Below are 25,526 nucleotides of genomic sequence, written 5' to 3'. Positions count from 1 at the left end.
AGCATCTCAAATTATATCCACGTTCCACATTCATCAGGCACAATCGCTAATGTAGAATGAGACAGGTGCGACTCTAAGTCTATACAATTTCGAAATTATAGCTCTGGTTGTGATTCAATTCTCTTCATTACAGTTTAGAATATTCTCAAACCCCACTTTCCACGAATGTGAGTCTCTACAGTATAAATTCAACATGATTAGTTCTCCAAAGTACTATGTAGCCAGTCCAGGTATCGGGTACGAATTCACACGGCAGTTACTCTTGGCACATCCCCACAACATCGTCTTCGCAACTTATAGATCTTTTGAAACGCCACAGGCCTTGTACGATCTCGCCAAGGCACTTAAGGATCCGTCTAAATTACGGATATTGAGGTGTGATTTTACGGATGAGCAGACTCTCAAGGATCTCTGTAATATACCTCAGTTGATGAAGCAGATTATCGAAGCTGTAATCATTAATGATGGAGGCATGGATTGAGGTACAGTGATTGAAGGGTGAGTTGTCGCCGTGATGAATAGTGTTTTTTATTTAGGAGCTTCTTAGTGCCGCCACCTACTAGTAAGAGCGATCGAGAAGGCTTTCGCTGGGACTGCTTCACGGTATCAGTTTGATACTTTCTATACGATTACACAGCGAGGTCGTAGCTTGGTAGATACGCTTTGCACCAACAAATCGTGATCTGCTTTTCATTTCTGCATTGTGCTGACGAGCGTGTAATGCTGACGATCATTCCTTCTTTACGATAGAACCTCTAAATATTACTACCATCACTTCCAAAATAATACGTTTGGGCCACTTCTTGCTGCCAAATATCTTCTTCTCATACCTAGTGTTCAAATCTCCAACATTACATTCAATTCCGACAGTTATGGATCCTCTAGCATTCAATATTGCATATGGGCCCTAGCCGCATAGTCTGCCTCTAAAGCCGCGCTTAATATGGGCTTACGTGTATATTGCTTTCCACTTAATAAACAATCTTTTCTCATCACTTTACAAATCATGATCATGTATGTTCTTCTCACATATTCTTTCTCATAGCATCTAGCCGTCGAAGTACATAGAGATTTGGGCTCTGAAGATCCGGTGATATTGGCTGTTCATACAGTTGAAACAGGCGCTGATTTAGGACCCAATCCCGCGGAGTTGATGGAGGTGCAAATAAGTCTGAGAGGATGTTTGAAGATTATAAGGGAAAGGGGAAAGTATGGGATTGAGGAGGGTGGGAAATCGTCTGCTTGGGCGATGGGAGTGATAGGAGATCCGGAAGCAGCGACGTTTTGGACTTGGAATGGGCTGAGACATCCTTGGTGAGCTGCTTCTGGGTATTTTTTGTGGGAAGCTGAGAAATATACTGGATGGGGTGTATATTTTATTGAGACGAGTGTCGATTGTATTACATCAAGATGGATCATAAAATAACTTAGATAGGGTGCATGGTTTGTACGGGTTGGAGTCGAGCAATTAGGATGGAATGTATAAGATCTTCTAGACCAATCAATATCACATGCATGAATGAAGCCATGGTTCCAATATGCAGGTGATGAGCTACCCTTGGTGTATCATGGTGACTTTTGACACTGCACGGCACTCTCCAAGTCTGTCACGACTGATCCTCGAATTCCAATATGCTCTAACTTCCATAAACCATCAATTTCCCCCAAATTTCTCATCCAAATCGTCAACAAAATCATTCAAAATCCTCTCGATCCACTTATTCATCAGCACCCTATCATCAACCACCACCCTCTCCCTCTCATTCGCCAAATCAAACTCAAACCCGCCCGCCAGATTATTCGACACCACATGCAAGAACCCAAACCTCACACCCCTTTCCCTCGCCGCCACAGCCATATGACCAATCTCCGGATCTACCCAACAAAACTCCCTCCTCCCCTTTTCAAACCACGCATGATCTTCATCCAGCACCGACGCCGATGTATAATGCACTCCTCTGGCCACCTCCCCCAGAATCTCCTCACCGATCGGATTTTCCCACTCGACAAACTCCCCATTAACGAAACTTTTCGAACCCGTCGCCAACGTCCTATTGGGCGTATGTTCCCGCACCAACGCGCCCAGTTTCCCAACATAGATGACGCATTGTAAAGAAACCCCACAGATTTCCCTCAAGCATCTCACGAGATCCCCCGCCAAATCCCCCCAAAAACTCGCTCGACATTTCAATATCGTGACTGTGAATCTATTCGTCTTCGTAACCGTCTGCCACGAAAATAACTCATCCGCATCTTCTTCATCTTTCCAGGGTTCTGTTGACCTCAATATCTCTCTCGGAATCGATCCTACAAGTACCAGATTTGTGTTTTCCCCCGCTAAACCCCTCAGATTCGAGTTCATGAATTCTTCATATCCTGCGTTTTCCTGGGGTAGTTTAATTTTTACGATTCCCGGATCTTTTCCCTCGATTGCTAGATGTGTCGCTACGATGTTGGCATAATGTTTTACGTAATCTCTCCCTGGAAAACAATTGATGCGCAGTCTTCCCTCTCCCAGGATCGTGGCAGTGGGTCGTTGATAGTTGAAGGCTTTATCGGTTTTTTCCCTGTTGTAGATGATGGCTGGAGCGGAACGGATGTGGTGGCCTACGACTTCTATTTCGGTCCAGGGTTGGGAAGGCACGAGGTGGTGCACTTTTATGTCAAGGTAGCGTTGTAGAGAGAAGCCCATGGTGTGCAGCGCAAAGCTGGTTATTGTGGGGCTGGGCTTTCGTAGTTGTATGGAGGACATTTTGGGTGGTGCTTAGTAGGCTGTTTGGATGGGAAAAGGAAGGTGAAGAAATGATTAAAGAGTGGTTGTGGAAAAGTCCTGCGTTTATGTATCTCCCATGCGTCATATTCCGTTCATTGAATAATGATCTGCTGGATGCTGATAACTGTGATGCGCTGGAAGAGCCTTCCGTTTGCGCAGTCTCATCATGCTTGTAATCAATGTTGTACGAATCCATGTTGTTGAGCGATGTCAATGAGTCAGATGGATGATCGGATTGCCAAAGACACAAACATGGTTCCAGAAATACAGCCTAGCTGTCGATGGTAGACCGGGAATAGTAGAACGATAGATCTAGCTATAGCCCGTCATCAAATGAAGATTGATTTCCCAATTGACATCAAAGAAAATCATTTTGTGCGAGCTTCGAATTGAAAAAAAAGATAGATATTATCTGGTATCATGAATAGATCTGTACCATGTATGATGTATGAAGTCATGGATATGATACAAATTGACAGCAATGCAACGCCACAAAGACGCAAAAAAGAACTATACAACACTTTTCTTCCCCCTCTTCTTCTGCATCCGAGCCTTCTCGGTCGCTTCTACAACCTTCTGTAACCTCCATTCACATCCTTCGGCAAAATCGCAACTCCTGCATTTGAATGCTTCATCCAACTGAACACCCTTTGCCTCTCTTTCTCCTTTCCACCATCGCAGTTCTTCCTCCAAGTATGAGCTCAGTTCTTCATTATCCATGGGGATAGTCTTGATTCCCACTATCTCTCCATCATCTCGTGATCGATATTCTGTTTTTAATACCCTTCCCAATGACCCGGCGCCATCGGGGAAGGTAATTTGAAATTCAGATATCATCACGGACCATAGTGCATTAAGATTGTTGTGAGCGAGGAGAACACTCATAGAATCTTGAGTAGAACTTGGCGCTGAATCGTCCTGCTCCTCAAGCGCATCGTGGTATACCCCATCATCATCATCATTCATGCTACCAACCTGAGCGATGAATGCATCTGAAAATGCCTTACTTGTATCTAACCTATAACGGGCTGCCAAAACACCAAAATCGACTGAGTTTGTGGCAAGACTGCCAAGTAGGTGGTGGTATAACATAAGTTGTACTCGAGTAGGACGAAAAGCTGCGTCGTTTGGTAGCGTGCGAACACCCCTCGTCTTGACATCGCAAATATATACTTTATTCGACTGCTTCCTTATTTTTATCCGTGTCGCCTCTGAAATGGACGAACCTTCCATTCCTTTGAAAAAATCAGATATAGAAACTTGATCCGTAGGTGGTGATTTCTTTTTCTTCTTGCTCTTCTTCTGGCTCTTTTCCTCCGTCTTTCCCAGCAGCGATAGCTCCATTTCAACATCCGGACATATATAGCTCAACTCATCAATGATCCCGTTAACAACCAATCCATCAATAGTACCCCATATCTCCAGTTCCCTCGTTTGTCCCGTTTCTCGTAATGTTCGTAAACCTTGTATCACATTCCATATTCGTAAACCCCATGCGTCTTCTTTCGTTTGGATTTGAATCTGAACAGACCTGTGTACCTGATCTTCCAAGACTTTGTGTACAGCACTACCCTGCTCCATAGCGTGTGTTTGCTTCCTCCTCCCAAGTTTCGTCAATGTGTACAAGTATTGCAGCTCACACCATGCAGGAGACACAAGATCTGTCACTGAAAGAGGTTTCTTCGGCGCAGTACGAAATCGTTCGAGGGGCGATCGTGTGTCTGGGAGGGCGGAGGTTGCAGACTCTGTGTGCTTTGCTGAGACTTCATTTACTTGTATTGCAGGAGCTGCAGCTGGCACATCTTCAGGTATTTGATCTTTCACTAAATCCTGCTGCGTAAGTCAGAGATATGAATTGGGCGACAAACAAATACACTCACAGTCTGGATAGTACTCGCGTGTCGAGACTGAAGCATTGATTTGATCAGCAACCCTCTCTGCATCACGAATAGCCTGGAGCAGAGGTGAGATCTGTTCCTTCCCAACGACTCGAGGGAGGCGAAGAGCACGTTCGGGCTCATGATACTCGATTTCAGTGACAATGGGATTGTCTTCGATCTCCGTTGGTTCTTTGGAGTGGACCGGCGATAACAATTTCTCTACTATCTCAACTTCTTCGGGCGAGAAATCGGAACCATAATCACTTTCACTATCTGCGGAGTTGGGAGACAGGCCCGTCATTTCTACGGCAGAACCAGCCATGCCGATATATGTATTTAGTGCGATACATCAGTGTATTCTGGTAGTTTGGGACAATCCATGACACGTTCACGGTTGTTGCCACTCAATTGACGCGATTGGAGCGTAATCACGTGCAGCTTCTTTGTGGGATAATTCGCAATCAATCTCTTTAGAATTGATTACACTCAAGAATGTCAATATCTGGAAGACTGTATCAACTTGGGAATTCTTGAATATTGTTACAGTCTTAAGTATTTTGGATAGATATTCAGACAATTGCCATTATTTAAAATCTACACTGATGCTTCAGCTATAGCAACTGTGTCGCTCCAGGGCTTTTCTTGAAGCCTACTGAGTATTACCAGCCTTTTAAGTTCTGACTCTAGTGAATTAGCATTTCCCTCCTCCCATGTCACAGAAACACAGCCTTCCGCCAAAAGAAGTATTAAGTATTCGTCACTCCAATATATTCCTGTCATTAGTTATGACTCTGGAACGAATCACATCTTTCCAAAAGCGCAAAAGTGGCAGCCTGGTCAAAGATACCACGTTTCACATAATCGCATTCACGAGAGTGACTCGATGATCCACTCATTGAATTGAACATGTACCTGGTATAGGCATCGCAAATTATATATCAGTAGCTTTTGTCCTTCTTGCAGTGATCAGATTATAAGTCTATCGCGATTACAGGATCCATCTATCTTGCCTGCTCACCACATCATGGAGAAGCACCATATTCTTCCGTCTTCTCAGACGGAATCTGGTACTACCAAACTCAATCTTCTAGATTTACCGCAAGAAATCCAAGTATTGATAATCTCCCATCTGATATATCCAGATGCGCTCTCCCTAAAACACACTAATCGACACTTCTACTCCTTTGTATACACCGGTTTACATTTGAAGATAGAGTGGCTGATTCAGAGACGGCGGCTACACTTGGATTGTCCGAGTGACAGTAAATGTGAATTGGGTAGTGATGTTAGATTTTGTCGAGGGAGTGTTGCGTGAGTCTTACCGCAGCTTTTGTGGTCTGAAGATGTGAAAACTGACAATATACACAGCTTATTGATGAAGAGGAGAAGAGAACATCAAGAATGTGATAGTAAGCCAGGAGGGAGGGGATGCCTGGTACTAGGGAAAAATATTTGCGTCGACAAGAAAGAAAGCAATCATGTCAAGGCAGTCTGGAGATATCTTAAATCGGGGATTCCTCTGTGGTTAGTAGTGGTAACAGTTGCTTTGCTGGCCATTGTCATAGCTCCGACGAAAATATCGCCTATCACGGGAAACCATTGATATAAAAAGGGGGGTTGTCATTAAGATGTATACTAGGGACCTTCGGAACAAATCCATCTTGTAATAATGTTTAATAAACAAGACGGGTGAAATTAATGATGAGGAAATGATTCGCAATTTCTTCCATCTTAATATCTACTGAGCTATTAAATGGCGCACCACTTTCATTCTCGTGAACCACCCTAAATGCCTCGTAACTCATTCCGACAGATATGAGAGTAAAGTTGCTTGAAGTCACATTAAGCTCACGTTCACAAACGCACTTCATCGATTGGAACAACGATTGTCTGCGCATCCATCAAGACCATTTATACTCCATGACCCCCATTAATCTAAACATTCTCGTCCCTTTCGAACTCCTAGAGGTTGAAGTTCTGAGATTGGATATACAGATAGATATACAATATTTCGCGCCGTCTAGAACATCCCCCAAACACTCCTCGACTCCCGACCAATCACTTCCGCCACCATGTTTCGGATCATCGCCAAGAAGTTATACAGGCGGTAGTGTAGCTAAAAAAGAGCATCAGGGGTACAGCCTTACGGCTCAGCACACTATCTAAGTAGTATCAAGCCGTCCCATCTTCACAATTCTCTATCTCATCTCCTAAATTGTGCAGATGCGATAAGTTTCGGATAATGATTGCGATCCTGTCATGCGAATTTCGTCGCTCGTCGTCCAAATTCTCCTATCAGAAGGTAACGCTCACGATAATATGAAATCAACAGCGTGTATGATTCACTGGAAATGGGTGTAACATTTGTGATCCGTTTGTATTAATACAGAAATAGGATTATCTTGGCAAATAACACATCAAATTTTGGAAAATTGTTTTCGTAAGGAATTGTTATAATTTTCTTACATCTCCTCTCTCTTGATTAGCCTCCTTTTTTACCGTTCCATTTCTATCTTCTGAACAGAGGCAAGTTGTCATTACTTTCTTTCTTCACACTCGCATTCGTTTTATCTCACCTTCATATTGATCAGGTTGGATACCTGATTGTACGTTCTTTCAATAGAACCCACGCTCCTTAAATAAACAATCCTTACACTCTTTTGGCTTTGAAAGCCACCTACTATCGTGTGAATCGACTTGATTACTACCACTTTTGACTCCAAAAACCACCGCGACGAACCAAAGTCAAGATGTTATTAAAATCAACCAAAACAATTGGTCTCGCTTTCCTGGGATCGCTCTTCTCGCCCGCAAGCACCACATTCGTCATTCAATGCTACAGTCGTCTCGTCGACGAGCGTGTGGATCCAGTAGTCAGTCCTGGAATTCTCCCTGCATCTCACGTGCATGCGATTGCTGGTGGTAGTGGTTTCAGCGCCAATATGACATATGCTGATGCTCGTGCTGCCAAATGTGGGACTTGCAATGTGAAGGAAGATCTGTCAAACTATTGGACCCCGAAGCTTTACTACAAGGCTCAGAATGGTAGTTTCATTTCTGTACCTATTAATGGAGATGACGGATATGGAAATCTTGGGGGGATGGCTATTTACTATCTGTGAGTCTTAGACACGCTGAAGTCTTGACGCGCCGTCATGTCTTACGTTTGCTAACGTTTCCCCCAAGTCAACGTCCAGGTCCAGATAATGATCCACTTGTCCCATTCCCTAAGAATTTTCGTATGCTGGCAGGAGACACAAACCGACGAAGCTACAATGACTCTTCTTTCGCAGACCGTGCTGTTAGTTTTCGATGCACAGGGACTGGTCTTCAAACAAATGGATTCCCAAACATCAACTGTCCAGATGGTCTTCGACTTCAGGTCACAATGCCCAGTTGTTGGGATGGTGTAAATGTAACTTCAGCCGATTTCAAATCCCATATGTCGTATCCTGCGGATGGTGATTTTGACGGTGGTCGCTGCCCAGCTTCGCATCCTCATCATATGATGACTTTATTCTTCGAAGTTACATATCGTACTGATCTTTTCGCAAATGAGTGGTATGGCAATTCTCAACCTTTTGTCCTTGCTAATGGTGATACCACTGGTTACGGATTCCATGGTGACTTTGTAAGCATTTAGCGATTGCGTTCTCATGATAGTTGATGAAGCTAATATCGGCCAAGGTCAATGGTTGGGATATCCCAACACTCACAAAAGGCATTAAAAACTGCCTTGACGGTGAACCCGACTGTCCGAACGAGACTTTCACCTTTTACGAACAATCTGACACCCAAGAATGCAAACTTGCTTCTCTGATTAACGAACCCGTAAGCGGTACGCTCTCCGCACTTCCCGGTTGCAATGCACCCTCTTCAGGTCCGGCGGAATACACACCACCAGCTTGTCCTCAAGATGTAGCTTTAGCAAAGTCGCTGCAGACTCCGCCTTCCCGCTTCAACCCCGCCGCTTCTAAGGCTCCCTCGCTCCCAATCGGCATCGTCGATTTGAGTGCCTCCAAAGGCTGGACCTATCTCGGATGCGGAACCGATGACGCTGCAAGCAGAACCTTGAATGCCGATTGGGAAGGAAACAATACAATGACTATCGAAACCTGTGTGAATTTCTGTGCGTCCAAAGGTCACACATATGCAGGGATGGAATTCGGAAGTCAATGTTACTGCGACAATGTTCTATCTGCAGACCGCGCACCTGTTGCTGGTATGCTAGGTGATTGTATCATGCCATGCGCAGGAAACAGTGCCGAGAAATGTGGTGGTAATGCTGCAATTACACTCTATCAAAAGTGTGGCGCAAATGGATGCGCTGCCTCTAGTGTAGCAAAGCCTGTTTCTGCTCGATCGCAAAGTAAGAAGAGAAGTAGGGTTCTGAGGGGGCTGGGTGTTTAGATAAGATGCGAAATCATAACGATGTTGACGTCGAATATGCTTTCAATTCTACATACATGTGATACATGGAGGGAGTAGAGCCGACTTGCAATTATCGTAGATAGTTTACACCTTTTCAAGGAACGCACTTGCGATGACTTGTGAAATGGCATATAAATACATAAGAATTATGAGAAAATGATACCTATATACATACATTTTCCCTTATATTACCCGAATACAAATTCTGGATCTTGTGTGATTACAACAATCTCGGCCAGATACATAAATTAAATAATTCGTTATCATCACAGTCTTGGCATCTGTTCCTCTTAAGGGCAAAGTCACGAAATGAAATTTCTATGAACAATACTGCGGAGGGTTGTGAGCGGAAGACAAGTGAGAGATATATCATTAGTGGGATGGGAGCCGTCCTAGCGGAAATCAAATGCCATTCCAGGGTCTAGCGACATGGTTTCCCCAGCACATGTGGCGCCGCAGATGAGATGAAAATTGAGTTTGTAGATTCGTTTTTCGGAAGCTTATTGAGTTTTTTTGTCCGAAGCGTCTATTTGCTGCCGGTCTCCTATTTTCAAGATCTATCACATAATAAACAAGCGTGTTCGTTTTGGAGGTTCAATCCTCCTTCATTTTTCGCTTGTTCGGATACTGTCTTAGCCCGAGGTCTAACTACGGACCTCCATAAATATTGAGATTTGACGATTCGAATCAAGGATGCAATCAAGATTTCCCACGTACCAGGTATCCGATGGCTAATATTCCCTGCCCAAACTCATGTACATGGTGTAGAATATATTGCGGCACAGCACCCCTTCTTGGATTTCATCCTCGGCCAGTCGAAGGCGGATAAGAACTGGAAAAAGATTCAGAAACTTGATAACGGGTCCACATATGAAAATCGAAATTGCATATCCAGGATTATCAATCACATTTAGTGCCGCACAGTTTATTCGTATCTTGAACGGCACGACACGAATTTTGGTTCTGGTTGATTATGGTTTAGAATGAGGTACCTTGCTACATGGACCTGCTGTTCGTCTGATGATTACGCGGTTGGCTTCTGTGAAAGCCTGTGCCGTTTTTTGTAGTGTGCACATCGTCATATTCATTTGAGACAGTGAATACCTTTCCTTTACCCTTTGTATTCAACCAAAGTGGATGAGATGGCTTTACCAATCATATCTAGGTGAGATCGGAGTCCACCTCCTGAATAGGCGGGTCTGCGGCTCATGATTTTCCGTATCCTATATCGACCTATTGTGTACAGGCCAAGAAGGAAATCTCTGAGCACGGGTCGCTCCACACTGCCAAATCTAGCAGTTATCGAGATTCCAGAGCTACGCTGGAAATTGGCCCACTTGTTCAGTATTTACTATTTTATCTTAAGGAAGCGCCACTTTGTGGTTCGTTATGGCTTTGGCATTTTCTATGCGTTCTTTCACACGTGTTTTTTGACTCTAGGCCTAAGTGCTTCAGTTAGACTTAGCGTAAAAATGACGGACGCAATTGACCACTACTATCAGAACAGGGATAGACTGCCATCAAGATCTTTCAGTAGTGAGTCCGATTCATACAACAAAACCGCTCCTCTGCCTCCACTATCAACAAATCCTGAAAGAGCCCGAACTCCAAGCTCAAAACGTGTTCCGATAACCCCCAATTCCGCCAAATCTACATCCGAGAGCCCACGTCGCATCACATTTTCTAGAGATGCCGGAAGTAGCACAAAAGGATCGACGGGGACAAGTCCTAGCAACAAAGGAAGTGTAAGCAGCAGGAATGGTAGCAGTGGTGGGAATGATATGGGACTGAGTAGCGCGGGAAACTTTGCAGATTTCTTTAGCTCTGAAGTATTTTATATCGTGCTTCATAATCCAACGACCGCGCATCGATTCTTGAAGTTTTGTCAAAGTCGTGCTTGTGCGGAAAATCTTGAATTTTTGCAAAAGGTATGCCAATAATGACTTTTTGCTTGGAGTCAAGTGCTAAAGGAGCCAAACTAGATTGATGAGTATAATCGATTAATAGATGAAGCGACACGCCTTCTTTCCACGATTCACTCAACCTTTGTTTCGTCAGAGGCGCCAAAGCAAATCAACATATCTAATTCTCATGCTCGACGATTATCACATGATATCAAGAGCGCGACGAACAATATTCTTCCTGGCCTGGAAGACATCTTTAATGCGTCACAGGAGCAAATCGAAAAATTGCTAGCTAGCGATTTGTATCCACGTTTTGTAAAGCATCAGGTTACCGCTTCCGCTACTATGGCTTTGGCAAACGACAAGGAAAGATACCCAGGACTAGGCGACTGCTTTTGTTTGACTGATCCAAGGTATGTTCTTCTCAAGAAATGCTGTTCATCTAGATGCCATACTGACCAAATGAAGGCGGGCCGATAACCCGATTGTATTTGCTTCAGACGGGTTCGTCTCTGTTACGGGATATTCCCGATCAGATATCATACCTCGAAACTGTCGCTTTCTCCAGGGATCATTCACTGATCGTCAAGCAATAAAGCGACTACGAACTTCCATTGACAATTGCGAAGAGACAGTTGAACTGCTACTGAATTATCGCAAAAATGGTGATCCATTCTGGAATCTCCTCTACGTATCTCCCTTGCTTGATGGTAATGGAGATGTCAGATTCTTTCTCGGCGGACAAATTAATTGTAGTACGACGATTCACAGTCGTACCGATGTTCTTCGAATTTTGAGTCTGAACGATGAGGATACTGGGAGTTTTATAGAGGGAAGTAGTAAGGCCCCAAGTGTTCGAAGCAAGGAGTCCAACAGCCCCAGTAATTGTGGAAAAACTTCGTTCTTCAAGAGCTTCAAAAAATACAAGGCAAATGCCGTAGAAATCCGGGATGACGCTGGGATGGAAGGCGAATTGATTGATCGAATCGGAAAGCTACAATTCAAAACACAAGTTGAGGAATTCTATACGGCTTATTCAAAGGTGTGTTCCGAGATCTAAAAGCTGCTTGAAATTCACTGACATCAAAAAATAGTACCTCGTCCTATCTTACCAACCACAATCACAAAATTTGATTGTCAAATACTTCTCTCCGGGTATAGTAGATATGCTTAATCTAAACCTTCCCAATGGCCTCGTGGCTCCTATTGTCGATAAAGACATCTTCAAAGTTCTCACAGAACACTCCCCATCATCTGTGCCCCGCACTTTCAAAACCGCAGTCAAAGAAGGCATAAAAGCCGGGCGAGCAGTCTCAGTCGAAACGGCACTCTTGACCGGAATTGAAGAAATCAAGAAGTCACAGGGCATTTTTGGCGGTACATCGGCAAATAGAGAGAAAGGGTGGAAGAGGGCCGAGGAAAAATACATCTGTCATTTTACGCCTTGTAAAGATGAGATGGGCAGAGTTGGATGGGTCATTTTGACTGTAGCGCCGAAGCAGGAGAGATTTTGAGGGGTTTGTTTTGGCGTTGGACTGCGAGTACATGTAAAGATACCCCTTGGATTGGCATTTTTGTGTTTGGATATAGATCCCTAACAAATGATTTTGGCGATTGGAAGTAAACCATTGATTAACTAATCTTTCACGATTTTCCTCGGAGAAAAATTATAAGCCCTGGCTTTCATACTGGTTTCTGGTCTAAAGGATATCTGGCTTCTGAATACCAATTTGTAAAACTACTAATGAGTCTCCTGCGACGCAATTACAAACGTAAAATATTGCCCAATATTCATTGCATCCATAATAAAGGAGGTGCCTCACGTTAAAAGATCCTTCTCCACGATCTCGCACTTCTGGACTGAGAAGTCATACTTCATTTTACACAACTATCTCGTAACTGGGTCAACCAGTTTAACCTATACACACCAATCAAGACTACACCACACCACCAGTTAAATTTCCAAATAGCCCGGAACACCTCGATGCCCAAATAAATCCCGAATGATTAATAAACAATTGAAGATTACACAGAGGCTCGAGGTACACGATAAACAAAATCGCGGAGTACCGTTTTGGAGACTATGCTCGCGAAAACAGGGGGAAGGGTGTACATTATATCAGATTAGGCATTTATGGAATGCTTAGGCGATGGGATGAAGGGGTTGGGAATGGATGGCATGCTACAGAGTCCGAATGCGGAGTTTGTGATAAGGATCGATTTATTGAATTATGACGTTGTTTGAATATTGCATTTTTGTGATGATTTATTTTGAAGCTTCATTTATTTTGTGATTTTAGAAGTGGAATTCGTTGTTATGTATGTGGGAATTATAGGGGCTGGGAGTGTGTGTTTGCATCCGCTTTTAGAAATTTGAGCTATTATGTAGTATAGCGCCGCTCTAGTATATTAATAAGGCGTCGTGACGGAGTGGTTAACGTGATTGACTAGAAATCAATTCCTTTCGGGGGCGCATGTTCGAATCATGCCGACGTCGATATCTTTTATTTTTTGGCACCCTGAAACTATTACTTCAATGAAAGCGATCAAGAGTCAAGCATTCAAAATACTTTTGATACTTTAGACTGTCTTTCGCGATTTTTGTTCTTTCATATTCCCATCCGAACTTTTTGTTTGTATGTGGAGTTGCATGAGTGGATCTACTCCATTAAATAAAGGAGAAAAGTAAGCTTAAGTTGGTATTGTTCGGATCATCTTCCCATTCGCTTTCGTTTGGCCTACGAAACCTTTACCATATATATCTGAAGACCACGCAAAACCCATATGTTGCACGTAAGCTACCTACATGTAATAGTCTATCGGACCCTTAAATCTCTTACGAAACATTCGCGTTGAAATCTTTAAATAATCAATAGAAATATCTCTCCGATGAGTCTTCGCATGTCAGACTGCATTTGTGGCCCCAATTACATGTTGTGAATAAAATGATGTTGCGGGCACAACGTATTACATACCACAACAAGAAACACGCTACTCCTTCGAATGCGAGTTACAGCTTTACGCCTCGAAAGCTGACCAATTAGACTTGGTTGGCTGCTCGGTTGTGGGTATCATGGTTGCGACCGGTCCAGTCATCAGGCAATTGTGCTTCATGGGCCGCGGACATTCCGGTCTCCAGCTTCTGGAATTTCCCAGAATGGAAGGGGGGGCTTCAATATGAAAGACGTGCATATAAATGACTTTTAGCATTCATTCAGAAGTAAACATTCGTTCACATTCTGTACCATATTCTCAGTGCTCATTAAAAAATCAACATGTCTCAGGAAATTTCGAAAAAAGTCATCATCGTTGGCTGTGGCATTGCAGGTCCAGTGATTGCAATTCTACTCCAGAAGAAAGGATATATTCCAATTGTAGTGGAAAAAGTTAAAGTATTGGGAGACGTGGGTGGATCCCTACTTCTACAGCCAAACGGGTATGTTCTGCACACACAATATATTTCAAAATGAAGGCTAATCACTTTATAGTCTCAAAGTACTCAACTTGGTCGGTCTTGCTACGACAGTAACTGATAATGGGCCATGGTTACAATACTCCTGGGATAAAACTCACACTGGTGAAGTTCTTGGGGGCGGTGATTTGCTCAAATCGTTGAAGGAAACATATGGTCAGCCGGCTTGTGGAACTAAAAGAAGCGTGTTCAATCTAGCTCTTGAAAAGGCTATCACGAATGCAGGTATCGAGTTTCGCTCGGGATGGAAACTGGCTAAGATTGAAGAGAATGAGACCAGCGTGGTAGCGATTTCGGAATCTGGTGAGAGAATTGAAGGGTCGGTTCTCATTGGTTGTGATGGTATTAAAGCTGCCTCGAGAGAGATATTGCTTAAACGTAAAGGATTTAATGAGCCTGAAGCTACATATACGGGACTAATTCAGGTTTGTTAAAACCATCTACTTTCAGGAGTAATACTAACGTCACCCAGACAGGTGGACTTTCTCCCACGCCACCATCCCTTCAAAACACTCTTTTGAATGTCTTCGGTCCCTCTGCTCATATGATCCATTATCCGATCTCTCCGACCCACTCATCATGGGCATTTACACAACGACAAAGTGAGGAAGAAAAAGAAACGTGGGGTCTGTCAACACCCGAAGAGCTTGAGAATCGAAGAGCAGAGCTCCTAAGCCAATTTGAAGACTGGACTGAGCCAATTTTAGAACTGATCAAAGGTGCGGAAAGATTACTTAAATATGGAATCTTCGATCGACCAGGCTTGAAGGCCGAACAATGGTATGATGGAAGATGTGTCCTCATTGGTGATGCTGCACATCCCACAAGTCCCCATTTGGGTCAAGGTGCTAATCAAGCTATGTATGTTAATGCCATTCCCCTAAAATTTTAGCGAATTTTCTAATGTTTTGATAGGGAGGATTGCTACCATCTCCAACGGCTCATCCCCGACGCCGGCAGCGAGCTCTCAACAGAAGCCTTAACGGAGATTTTCGCCGGGTTCGCAGGAATTCGACAACCTAAAACAGCGTTATTAGTAGCGGGTGCTCGAGCACAAGGAGAACGAAGAGTTGTGACACCGGAAACTATGGAGGAGAGAAATGAGTACATGAGACAGATGTGGAAGAATCCTGAGATCTTTTATAAGACTTATTCTGAGATTCTGAAAGAGCCGTTTGATGCGATGGCTTAAGAGATATGGATGATACCAGAGGGCAGGAACCAATGTAAAAAGTCGAAACCACATTCGCGGCTATTATGGTGAGTTTAATAGATGTACACAAGGAGTCACAGAGACCCTATACTGTGCATGTCCTCCCAGTCTTTCGAAACAAATAATATATCGCTCCAAATCGCGCCTCCTCATCTCTACAAGAGACATTTCCCTGTCTATAACATTTCGAGCATGAATACTGCTTTCGAGATGCTTTTTCATATTGATTTTGGTGCAATATCAAACCCAAAAAGCCAATCGCATTCGTAGCAATGAATCTGGAGTCTCTCAACTTGGTGATTAGCCCTTCCCGTCACAATCTCCAGCTCATCATTAGGATACATGCATCTCAGGTCGCGAGTCTTCATATATAATTTTCGACTTTTGCTGATGAATCGCCAAATAGAGAGTATCTAGGGCGAATATCTGGGCGCATCCTAGAGGCATTGTTATTTGACGTTGTTTCTCTTGTGAATTCACTTACTCTGGATGGGGCTCGGGGTGCACAAAAACGTCGAGGCCAGGGTTAGGGCAATCTCCTGCAATTGTCCACCGATTTTATTAGCATCAGAATCAGGGATGGAAACGTTTATATGGTGAATTCCACCGATATGGTATAGATGCGGGGAGATATGGACGCCCTCATGATCACGTGTTTGAACTAATATCTTGTCTTTCAATCCAACTTCTTGGAAAGTTTGTGCTTCTTATTCAAACACTTCAACTTCTATCCCTAAACACGAAGAAAAATAGACTCAAAATGATAAAAATGATAGGACGGGGAATTCGATAAATGGGCATGTTTTGTCGCGGCATACCATGTGTTGTAAAGCAAACTCGGTGTGCCATAGCTATGGTTATCATTGTTGTGTTGTTCAGCCTCACCATGATCTGGCAGATGTCGAAGTGCAAGAGATCTCGAGCCTATCTCCACTCTTCATGCAAATCATCTCAGATTCTGAGATGTATTGGCTCAGCTCGCTCAGCTGAAACCTTGTGCAGATCAAAGGAGATCTCGAATTGGCCAACAAGAGCACGGACTTCCCCACAGAGTCCGAACACTGTTCCCCCTATCATTGGCCGACTATTTTACTGAATCGGGCTCGATGTTTCTTCACACATAAAAGGTAGACAGAAGGAATTTTTGATACCTCTTAAACTCATGTAACACCAAGCTCGAAAACAATCAAGATGCCACCTCAAGCAACGGAACTCGGGAATGGAAGAACGTGGACGTTGGGTGACAAATTTGAGGCGAAGCTCCCTCATCATGAGGGTGTCAAGGCATTGTGGGAGACAAAGTGGAAATTTCCCGTACATACTTCCCAAGGTTGGTATGATCACGGCAATGATGCTCACATCTCATAGTGCACGAAGAGTGTATATCCTTTCCATGACGGAAAATTTGAAGATTTTGAACCCATCTTTGAGCATCTAATTGCTGTGAGCCTTCCACACTCGTTTCCACTTTTCGATGACTGACAATTCTCAGAACAACATAAATGATGGATATGGTGATGCCTTCACTGAAGCCTTCTTTCCGATCGCCGAAAAGCTTACTGCTCAAGGAGATGAGTCGGTGGCTTCTGGTGGTCAAGCTTCGGCATCAGAGCTCTATCTACGAGCCGCTTGCGTATATCGAATTGCAAGATTTCCATACATCGGCAGATTTCCGAAGATAAGTTCCCAAGTCAAATGGAAAGCATGGGAAGCCCAAAAAGAGGTGTATATGAAAGCTGCCACAAAATGGGACTGCCCAGTAGAAGAGATTTTGATTGAACATAAACATGCGAAAGAGCAAGATGAACTCTCGATACCTGTTTATGTGAGATATCCTCCCGCTACCAAAAATTCGAAAGTGCCTGTGGTTCTTCTCTTGACTGGACTCGATGGATATCGACCGGACAATACAGTTCGAAGCGATGAGTTTATCAGTCGCGGTTGGGCATGTGTCATTGCGGAGATTCCAGGGACGGCTGACTGCCCTTCTGATCCAAGTGACCCTTCAGCTCCTGATAGATTGTGGACAAGTATTTTGGAGTGGATGAAACTAGGAGACAGATTTGATATGAGCCACGTGATGGTATGGGGTCTCAGTGCTGGTGGATATTATGCCGTCAGACTGGCTCATACGCATAAAGATCAACTGAGAGGAGTTGTTGCACAAGGCGCTGCTGTTCATTACTTCTTCGGTAAAGATTGGCTTGAAAAAGCTGAAGGACATGAGTATCCTTTCCAGTAAGTTTTTTGTTTCCAGGAGCCTGGAGAAATGCAATCTGACATCTCCTAGACTTGGTCCAGCTATGGCATTAAAGCACGGGTATACCTCCATAGAAGAATTCAGGACCAACGTCCAAAAGAAATTCTCACTACTTGAAAGCGGAGTAATTGATAAGCCTTCGACAAGACTGTTGCTCATAAATGTAGGGTTCTGATTGCATATGTGTGCCATACGGCATGACTGACAGCTCATCTGATAGGGTACTTTAGACGGTTTGATGCCGATCGAAGATTCGCAACTACTGTTTGAACATGGAACACCAAAAGAAGCTCGGTAAGTCAAAGATTCATCTATAAAATCGTTGGTTGTTCATTAACACTGTTAGTTTCTTTCCTGGTGCCTTACACATGGGTTACCCAATGGCCAATTCGGCAGTGTATCCATGGATGGAGAGTGTGATGGAATAGAACGAGTGAGGAAGTTATGCCATGAACAAAGTCGAAGAACGGACGCGAAGTAGCCACCACTATCTCAAAGACCCTTTAAGATCCGCTCGTCGACGGAAATGATGTTTTCTGCCACATGGAAGTATGTAACACATCATTATAGCAGCGCGTGTTACTCGAATACACAATTGAGCCATATATGCTGTCTTTCCATTGTAACTCTAAATATTCAGAATTTATTGGTATGGCTCCGAAATTCCAACTCCTTGATCAGTGTCGACCGTTGAAATTGCTGAAATTGCATTCAAAGCACGCGCCACTCCACCAATGCTTTTAATTACATGATCTCGTAATGTTGCTCACTTCCCACTAACATGGTCTCCACATTTCCGCACTCCGACACGTCCCTGATTAGACGTGTTGTAAACTGAACAAGTGCATAGATACCAATGCCAGATATCTTCGCTCTCTCCTATCGGTCAGACTTACGCGAGTGAACATACTTCTTAAGTTTTGACTGTTTGTTTATAAATTGGTAGTGGAATTTACACATACGAATAATTAAGCTTATTACCACCACTTCATTTGCTAGTCGCCAACTTCGCGAAATTTTAGCATATTGGTATACAAATAGTGATTTAGTACAAATCTTGCTGGGGAAACATCAACCTGGATATGAAAAGAGGATGGGTTTACTGGATGGCAGACAGAGCCTCCAAAGAAGCTATGAATCTTTTAACACAATCAGGTTAATATTGAAGATCTGTTTCATTTCTATTATATCTACCTAAATCAGTAAACGTTCCATTATTTAAAACAGGCCAAAATAAAAAGTGATAGGTGAGAGCGATAAATTCAATAGTGTGAGGTGCTTGAGAAGAGGTACTGAAAATTATTTGTTTACTTAAACTGAGATTAGGGTAGGAAGGGATTTTCTCTATACCTTCTGTGCTAAGAGGTTGATGCCATCATATGTATTTAATCTACACAGGTAAAATCATGTTCAGAAATTCTCAAATCGAGAAAAGCTACTAACTTAGCGACCTCGCTAAAATACACTACAGAGGATCTAATACAAGGTCACTCACTATGATTCTCACAGTTTCAACCGTATTGGTACTTTCGACATTATATTTGATAAGTTCAAGGGACACTCGTAAGAGCTGTATCAGGCAGGCTTAAGATTGGTATGAATTTGAATACGCTCACACGTCTTGGTATTAGATCTTCCAAGCCTATGCCCTGTGTCCTTTTTATCCATTGAATATCCGCACGACTTCTTCAGGTGTACTCTTTAAAAACTCTAATATTTCCTCCGACGAGATATTGAAGGTTGAGCACTGGTATTCAAATCCGGGGAATCGTAGATTGAAGAGTAACGAACGCAAGCGAAAATTTGCGATACGTCTGGGAACACTACACACGCACTACGATTTAGGCCCAAATGACGTCGAGTATTTCTTTGGGGGAACCAACAATAGAAAAATGAGTTTTCGGATTTTCTGTGAAGCTTTCAATCCGGAATCTTCTTGTTGATTTTCATTATTGAAAAAAATACGTGTAATGAATATCCCTCACATTCTCAATAGAGAACTAAAAACCACATTCACGTCTTAACTCCGACCGGCGAATTGTTTTGAATCTTTAACCTTAAAATAAACTTTGTTTTTCATTTATTCCTCCTTTCATGCTCTGAAAATCCTTCGCATCCTTATTATTCAGGGTTGGGGCTCGGGCTGACTGTACTTTAGGGCTATTTATATAAGCTTATCATATTTATGGGGTCCTCTCACATGAACGTTACATCACCCGTAAGCCTGTAATCGTACACCTAACGAAAACAGATGATATGACGGTCATGAGTGAAGTTTCGGCCCTCTGAAATTTAAATTCTCACATAGGATTAAATCTCTTAATCTGATTTCGGAACTCGGCAGGCGAGGGGACAAGGGCTCACATGTACGGAGATTTCATTCGTACATACATACCTCCAATGGATTCGATGACATACATGTTCCATTTGATACTGACGGTATTACAACGCATTAATGACTTAATTTGATCTTGACATTCAGAATAAGTTTTTAATAGAATCGGGATCTTCTACTACCTTGCTCTTCAATCTGCCGAGTATGCCTGCTTTCAACCGGAGGCAAAACTGTTGCGCGAGTTGTCACAGGAATATTTTTGACTAGTCCTTCTCTAGTCATACAGCAAGAATCACGGTTGAAGTTGAAGCTATTCCCTCTTTTCTAGCCTTGAGCCTCTATACAAATATTTAAATTGTTATTAATTCTGTTTTATCAGGCAGTGTAAACAGATTGGGCGAGGGCGAGCTCTGTAATCATTTCCACTGAGTCCTCCCTTGCTAATATTTATGATCATTGAGAATATATGTGTATCTATTCATTACTATAAAGCTAGTAATTCCTGCAGATACCTCGTATTTCAAAGTCTGAAACACCCAGTAAGTACCGCGAGTGAGTATCTCGGCTTGGTGGCTATGCGGGGCATTCCTCAGAGGATCAGTCAGATTCATTTCTTTGGGAGAACAATGTAACACTTGAATTTTATGCTTAGTGACATACCTGAGTCCTTCTTTCTTGGCTTTGAGGCACATTCGTGAAGGAACTTCCTACTGAGCACTAAGTGAGGTTTATACGTGCTAAGCTGTGGAATCTCCATGGCCTTCCTCATCACACAGATCATATAAATATCATCAAATATCTCTGCTACAACATAAATTTCTTACACAGCATTCTCTTCACTTCAGTCTTTACTCTCAGTTCAAAACACTATCATTAAGTTTATCTTTCGTTTCTTAAACAACAATCAAAATGAAGCTCTCTCCAATCGTCGCCTCCGCTCTCCTCCTTTTCCTCCCCGCCATCGTCTCCGCGGCCCCTACCTCATCTCCCGCTGAGATCTCTACCATAGATTCAGACCCTACCCAGCTCTTCGGTCGCGATGGCCAAACATGTAACGAGCCAAGACCCGTCATGACAGGCGACAAGACCAAAGATGATGCCGCCACAAAGAAATACAATGATCTCAAGAAAAAGATGGCGGACGCCACTGCTGCCGCCCACAAGGGACAAACTGCTTGTCCCTCGACTTCGCTTACCGATTTCACTAAATCAAAGGATAAGACGAAGAGAACACAGATCAAGACTAAGTGTGTTAACGGTTATCAAGCGTATGTATTTCCGAGTTTTCTTCTTTTAGGAGAGATGTAATGAGTTTGGTGACTAACTAGTGAAAACAGATGCGTCAAGAACCGTAAGGCAGCTAACACCGCATGCACTCAACTTGGCGGAACTGTTGACCAAGGTCACTTGACTGCCGTCACTGTTTGCCAATCATCGCTCGACACCTGGAAGGCAAAGAATCCATAGATAACGGACTAATCCGTCGCTTTTGACAGTCTAATTGTCTTTTGAATTTGGAGATGAGATTCGGGGAGTGTTCTATTTGATTTTGTTTCTGTTGTATCTTCATAAGAAGAATTTTGGCATTGGAGGGTTGTTTCGTTTAAGTGGAGAGAAATTGCATACTGGTTAGGTTAGGATTGGGTTTACTAGAAGTTTGGTTTTACAGATAGCATCAATACTTAAAGGCGCTCATTTGCACCCTTAATATCCTTGTCTTGCTGAGTATGAAGTAGAATTGTTGTTATAAGTTGATTCCACAAGTGTCCGGCGCCTGTGGAAAGAATCTGGTCGGACTTGAAAAATTCTGGTGGGTCTGCGCCACGGGTCTGGTAAAGCTCAGATTTATGTCTTCCGTTTTCGAGCAGTCTACTTCTCAGTCCTTCGATGTAATTTTGAAGCATTAATTGTCTAGAAACGACGAGTATTGTGGGATTTGTTGATGAACCGGAAATAAGGGGATCCATTGAGCCTTTTTTCTCACAGGCATCTATTTGAAAAAATTCTAGCAGTCGTAAGCCTTCAAAGTGCGAAAGATAAGGAGCAATTTGAACGACAATTGATGTTCGATGAGATTCATAATCTGATTACTTAGTATGAAATGAATATTTCCATACTTTCAAGGGGTTTGAGACAATGGTTGAAAAGCTATACTCAAATCCAAGCCTCTCATCATCTCACGAATCTACACCCTCACTATTGCATGTCTGACGTCGAAACGTCCGTAGAAAAGATTAAGAGATGAAACTTATCAGTCTTTTTGCTCATATTGCTAGCTAAGATCTGAAAAATCTACCTTGGCATCTGATCTGACCACATATACATAAGTTTTCGCGGTTTCTTCTTCTCTGGAAATGATCGATCTAACATTTCCGCTACCAAGCATTACAAACACTTGAACATTCATCTTACCGACTGGTCAAATTTGTTCCACTACCTAGCCACATACTATTGACTGCCAGTCTTTCAAATGACTAGTCAGACATCTCTGTATACATGAGCGCTTGAGCGCTGCTCAATCATTCTTTGCAATTCCCGATAATTTACTGTGCAAAGAAGGCTTTTCACATAACTGTTATGAAATTAATTCTCCACGACCTTGGGGGAACTAAAAGTATCGTAAGACATGCTCTGAACAGCCGACTCCCAGGCGTTGTCAACTTCGTTCGCACCATCAATCCAGAACAACGATAGTTTTGGGGCCAACTCAAACATTTTCTGTGCGCAGCTTTGGACCGTTGTATGGTCGAGATCTTGAACATGCGATTCCCTTAGATAGTAATCGAACATAAAATCCAGATTTTCGAGAGCAGGAAAAGTGTGTTTGAACGTGCCACTCATAGCCTCTTGCCAGTCAAAGTTGCAGGATATTGCCAAATCTCCTAGATTGTAACAATACTGAGCTAGAGAAAGAATGGAGCTCCACGTAAGCAAATCGGAGCGGTCAAAAATGATACTCAAAGAGATGATACTTTCTCCTAGTGCTTGAGCGACCTCGTCAATAACATCATCAGTAATACCGGTAGTAGAAGGACGAGAGGCAGGACCCGGTGGAGAAAACGCGTCATCGTCAACTACCCCAAGCGATAGCGAAGATAGTAAAGGGCAGTTTCTTGCAAGGAGTAGAAGATCGCTGCCGCTGATTCGATTCCGTGGTCCAAATTCGACTTTCAGATTCGTGAGATGTGAGAAATTCGATGCAGATGCGAGGATTCTGAGCGATGGAGGCAGATTTTGTAAAGTGATGGATAGATCCTCCAATTTGGGGACATGTTGAGCCAAGCATTCTAAATTACGCTCGGAAATGCCGGTACTCAAGTGGACTCCCAATTTTGGAAACAAGGGAGTAGAAGGGTTGGCACGACTGACAGAGTCAATCCAATTGTTCTGAATATCAGGAATCTCAATGTAGGTCAGATTTGGAAGCTTGGTTATGGCTTCAAATGCCTCGTAGGACCAACTATCGTAAACCCCAGTTTGAATGACGAGGGCTGTCAGTGTATCCGCTCTATCCAAAAATCGAATGAGTCCATCTTTGGATAGATCACTTGAGCTTATTTTGCTGAGATGTAGAGATTTTAGTCTTGGGCAAGATTGTGTTAGTTTGTCAAACAAAGCGTCGGAAATGCGGCTTCCTTGGTACACCGTGAAACTCTCTATGTTCGGTTGCACGTAGTGACTGATGAATTCTCCCGTATTCAATTCAGTTGCGTTGTCGGATTCGTGAAGGCTGAAGTCTTTCAACTGAGGAAATTGCAAGGAAGTGAGCTCTTTATGCCATCTTGCTTCATCGAGATAAACCTCATCACCACCCTCATTCTCCTCCTCTTCTTCTTCACTTTCTTCTTCCGCAAATTCAAGCACGTGTATAAAATCGGCGTAGTACTGCGCTCTCTCAGTATCTTGAATAGCTATTTGAGCGAGATGTTTGATACTAGGCGTCCCCTGTTCAGCAAAGCAATAAGCTCCGCATGAGTACCACAGGATTCTACATGATTCTTCCGAGAATGTTTTGGAGACAAAGAGACAAGTATGAAGGAAGCCAGGGATTGAACTGTTTGTCTCCAGAATTGTTGCAACAATTTCGGGGAGGAGAAGTGCGCGATGCATGGCGAAATGCTGCAATTTAGGAAAATAGAGTTGATCAGAGCTACCAAACTACCGAGATTGAGTGTATCTTGTGTAAAGAAACGAAAAGTTGCCAAAAACTTGTAAAAGGACAAGAACGAGAAGAGGATTTGGGAAGAAGAGACCACCTATTTATTATTATCACCGCAATCCTACGCTAAGTAGGTACCTAGGTACCATACGCAGTGAGATTTGGCTTGCTACATTCACCGAATTACAATCACGTGATTCTTACACTGCCACAGGATATGTTGGAATGTGCATGGCAATTATTTTTGGAAGTGAATCCACTTAGTATGATTTCAATCCTTATATATCAAACTGCAGCCCAGGCTTTAAAACAAGTTGTTTGCTGATTGCATGAGAGCAGCAGTAGGCATACGATCAAAACAGCTACAGATATAAGATTGGTTAGATGCCAATTCTGTTAGAACCTCATAAAAATATGGTTTCAAACGACTCTTTAACATATAAGTACTGTGAAAAGAATCAGGAATCTATTCGAAATTCCTACTATCCTTGAACCTATGGTCTGTGAATGATACTCGAGGTATCGGTGGTCGCTACTAGTGATGCTACTCTGAATTGATTGACAAATCAAACAAACAAAAGTGTGAACAGGGGATTGGTGCAATTTTAAGCTTAAAGAAAGGCTCTTATTACCCTCAACTAGCGCTAGTCACTATTATCATCGCTTTCCATATCCTCCACCATTTCGACGAGCCGCATATCAGCATAACGTGGACGCCACTCCTTTCGAGAAACATGACATTTTGTGTGGTATTGGCCATAATGAATGCACGTGTAATAACACCAATACTTTTCTGTCAAAGAAAAAAAGTTTAAGCACCATGGCATAATGAGATCTTTCTCGGAGATCGATTCCATGGCAATTTCTTCTTCTGGCCACGACTCCGGTATGTCGATTTTATCTGAGCATTGAAGACGGGCATGGCTGATAGCCTCAGAAATATAGTATGGGCTTGCAGCTAGTTCCGCTGACAGTTCTATAGTATTCAAGTAGGAGTAATCATCACCATTAAGCAGGCGCTGCAGGAATTCTTCCCGTGCGTTCTCGATCGTGTGGTATTGTAAGCCTTCCATCAAGGTAGAAACTCCTATTAAGGTCT

The 25,526-nt window shown here is 43.0% G+C and overlaps 12 protein-coding genes across 12 annotated transcripts; 7 read left to right on the top strand and 5 right to left on the bottom strand.

Moving 5' to 3' along the window:
• Positions 1-193: 193 nt before the first annotated feature.
• EAE97_006362 (uncharacterized protein) lies at positions 194-481 on the top strand (the record flags this gene model as incomplete). Its single annotated transcript, XM_038876875.1, has 1 exon — positions 194-481. One exon carries the CDS (start codon positions 194-196, stop codon positions 479-481), a length of 288 nt encoding a protein of 95 aa, XP_038732582.1.
• A 1,173-nt stretch (positions 482-1,654) lies between these two features.
• On the bottom strand, positions 1,655-2,752 carry EAE97_006361 (uncharacterized protein; the record flags this gene model as incomplete). The annotated part of the gene is made up of 1 exon (XM_038876874.1): positions 1,655-2,752. The coding sequence occupies one exon, from the start codon at positions 2,750-2,752 to the stop codon at positions 1,655-1,657; it is 1,098 nt and encodes a 365-aa protein (XP_038732581.1).
• A 531-nt stretch (positions 2,753-3,283) lies between these two features.
• On the bottom strand, positions 3,284-4,975 carry EAE97_006360 (uncharacterized protein; the record flags this gene model as incomplete). Its single annotated transcript, XM_038876873.1, has 2 exons — positions 3,284-4,596; positions 4,654-4,975. The coding sequence occupies 2 exons, from the start codon at positions 4,973-4,975 to the stop codon at positions 3,284-3,286; spliced, it is 1,635 nt and encodes a 544-aa protein (XP_038732580.1).
• A 283-nt stretch (positions 4,976-5,258) lies between these two features.
• On the top strand, positions 5,259-6,394 carry EAE97_006359 (uncharacterized protein). Its single transcript, XM_038876872.1, has 2 exons — positions 5,259-5,964; positions 6,022-6,394. The coding sequence occupies exons 1-2, from the start codon at positions 5,678-5,680 to the stop codon at positions 6,254-6,256; spliced, it is 522 nt and encodes a 173-aa protein (XP_038732579.1). The 5' UTR covers positions 5,259-5,677; the 3' UTR covers positions 6,257-6,394.
• Positions 6,395-7,403: 1,009 nt separating this feature from the next.
• On the top strand, positions 7,404-9,063 carry EAE97_006358 (uncharacterized protein; the record flags this gene model as incomplete). The annotated part of the gene is made up of 3 exons (XM_038876871.1): positions 7,404-7,771; positions 7,840-8,284; positions 8,341-9,063. The coding sequence occupies 3 exons, from the start codon at positions 7,404-7,406 to the stop codon at positions 9,061-9,063; spliced, it is 1,536 nt and encodes a 511-aa protein (XP_038732578.1).
• Positions 9,064-10,556: 1,493 nt separating this feature from the next.
• On the top strand, positions 10,557-12,502 carry EAE97_006357 (uncharacterized protein; the record flags this gene model as incomplete). Its single annotated transcript, XM_038876870.1, has 4 exons — positions 10,557-11,012; positions 11,067-11,401; positions 11,457-12,030; positions 12,083-12,502. The coding sequence occupies 4 exons, from the start codon at positions 10,557-10,559 to the stop codon at positions 12,500-12,502; spliced, it is 1,785 nt and encodes a 594-aa protein (XP_038732577.1).
• A 1,761-nt stretch (positions 12,503-14,263) lies between these two features.
• EAE97_006356 (uncharacterized protein) lies at positions 14,264-15,652 on the top strand (the record flags this gene model as incomplete). Its single annotated transcript, XM_038876869.1, has 4 exons — positions 14,264-14,424; positions 14,477-14,885; positions 14,933-15,321; positions 15,376-15,652. The coding sequence occupies 4 exons, from the start codon at positions 14,264-14,266 to the stop codon at positions 15,650-15,652; spliced, it is 1,236 nt and encodes a 411-aa protein (XP_038732576.1).
• Positions 15,653-16,864: 1,212 nt separating this feature from the next.
• Positions 16,865-18,361, top strand: EAE97_006355 (uncharacterized protein; the record flags this gene model as incomplete). Its single annotated transcript, XM_038876868.1, has 6 exons — positions 16,865-16,987; positions 17,042-17,116; positions 17,166-17,911; positions 17,964-18,096; positions 18,154-18,227; positions 18,280-18,361. The coding sequence occupies 6 exons, from the start codon at positions 16,865-16,867 to the stop codon at positions 18,359-18,361; spliced, it is 1,233 nt and encodes a 410-aa protein (XP_038732575.1).
• Positions 18,362-21,177: 2,816 nt separating this feature from the next.
• EAE97_006354 (uncharacterized protein) lies at positions 21,178-21,735 on the top strand (the record flags this gene model as incomplete). The annotated part of the gene is made up of 2 exons (XM_038876867.1): positions 21,178-21,536; positions 21,606-21,735. 2 exons carry the CDS (start codon positions 21,178-21,180, stop codon positions 21,733-21,735), a joined length of 489 nt encoding a protein of 162 aa, XP_038732574.1.
• A 215-nt stretch (positions 21,736-21,950) lies between these two features.
• EAE97_006353 (uncharacterized protein) lies at positions 21,951-22,235 on the bottom strand (the record flags this gene model as incomplete). Its single annotated transcript, XM_038876866.1, has 1 exon — positions 21,951-22,235. The coding sequence occupies one exon, from the start codon at positions 22,233-22,235 to the stop codon at positions 21,951-21,953; it is 285 nt and encodes a 94-aa protein (XP_038732573.1).
• A 616-nt stretch (positions 22,236-22,851) lies between these two features.
• Positions 22,852-24,378, bottom strand: EAE97_006352 (uncharacterized protein; the record flags this gene model as incomplete). Its single annotated transcript, XM_038876865.1, has 1 exon — positions 22,852-24,378. The coding sequence occupies one exon, from the start codon at positions 24,376-24,378 to the stop codon at positions 22,852-22,854; it is 1,527 nt and encodes a 508-aa protein (XP_038732572.1).
• A 693-nt stretch (positions 24,379-25,071) lies between these two features.
• On the bottom strand, positions 25,072-25,500 carry EAE97_006351 (uncharacterized protein; the record flags this gene model as incomplete). The annotated part of the gene is made up of 1 exon (XM_038876864.1): positions 25,072-25,500. One exon carries the CDS (start codon positions 25,498-25,500, stop codon positions 25,072-25,074), a length of 429 nt encoding a protein of 142 aa, XP_038732571.1.
• Between the last annotated feature and the right edge of the window lie 26 nt (positions 25,501-25,526).

This window comes from Botrytis byssoidea (assembly GCF_014898295.1).
Source record: "Botrytis byssoidea strain MUCL 94 chromosome Unknown BBYS_011, whole genome shotgun sequence".
NCBI classification, from domain to species: Eukaryota; Fungi; Ascomycota; class Leotiomycetes; order Helotiales; family Sclerotiniaceae; genus Botrytis; species Botrytis byssoidea.
This window is presented reverse-complemented; position numbering and strand designations above follow the sequence as displayed.

Excerpts from the sequence above, each read along its gene's own strand:
- EAE97_006359 (XM_038876872.1), top strand. The coding sequence starts at position 5,678 with ATGGAGAAGCACCATATTCTTCCGTCTTCTCAGACGGAATCTGGTACT. Across the intron at positions 5,965-6,021 it reads TTTTGTCGAGGGAGTGTTGC|CTTATTGATGAAGAGGAGAA; the intron begins GTGAGTCTTACC and ends CAATATACACAG.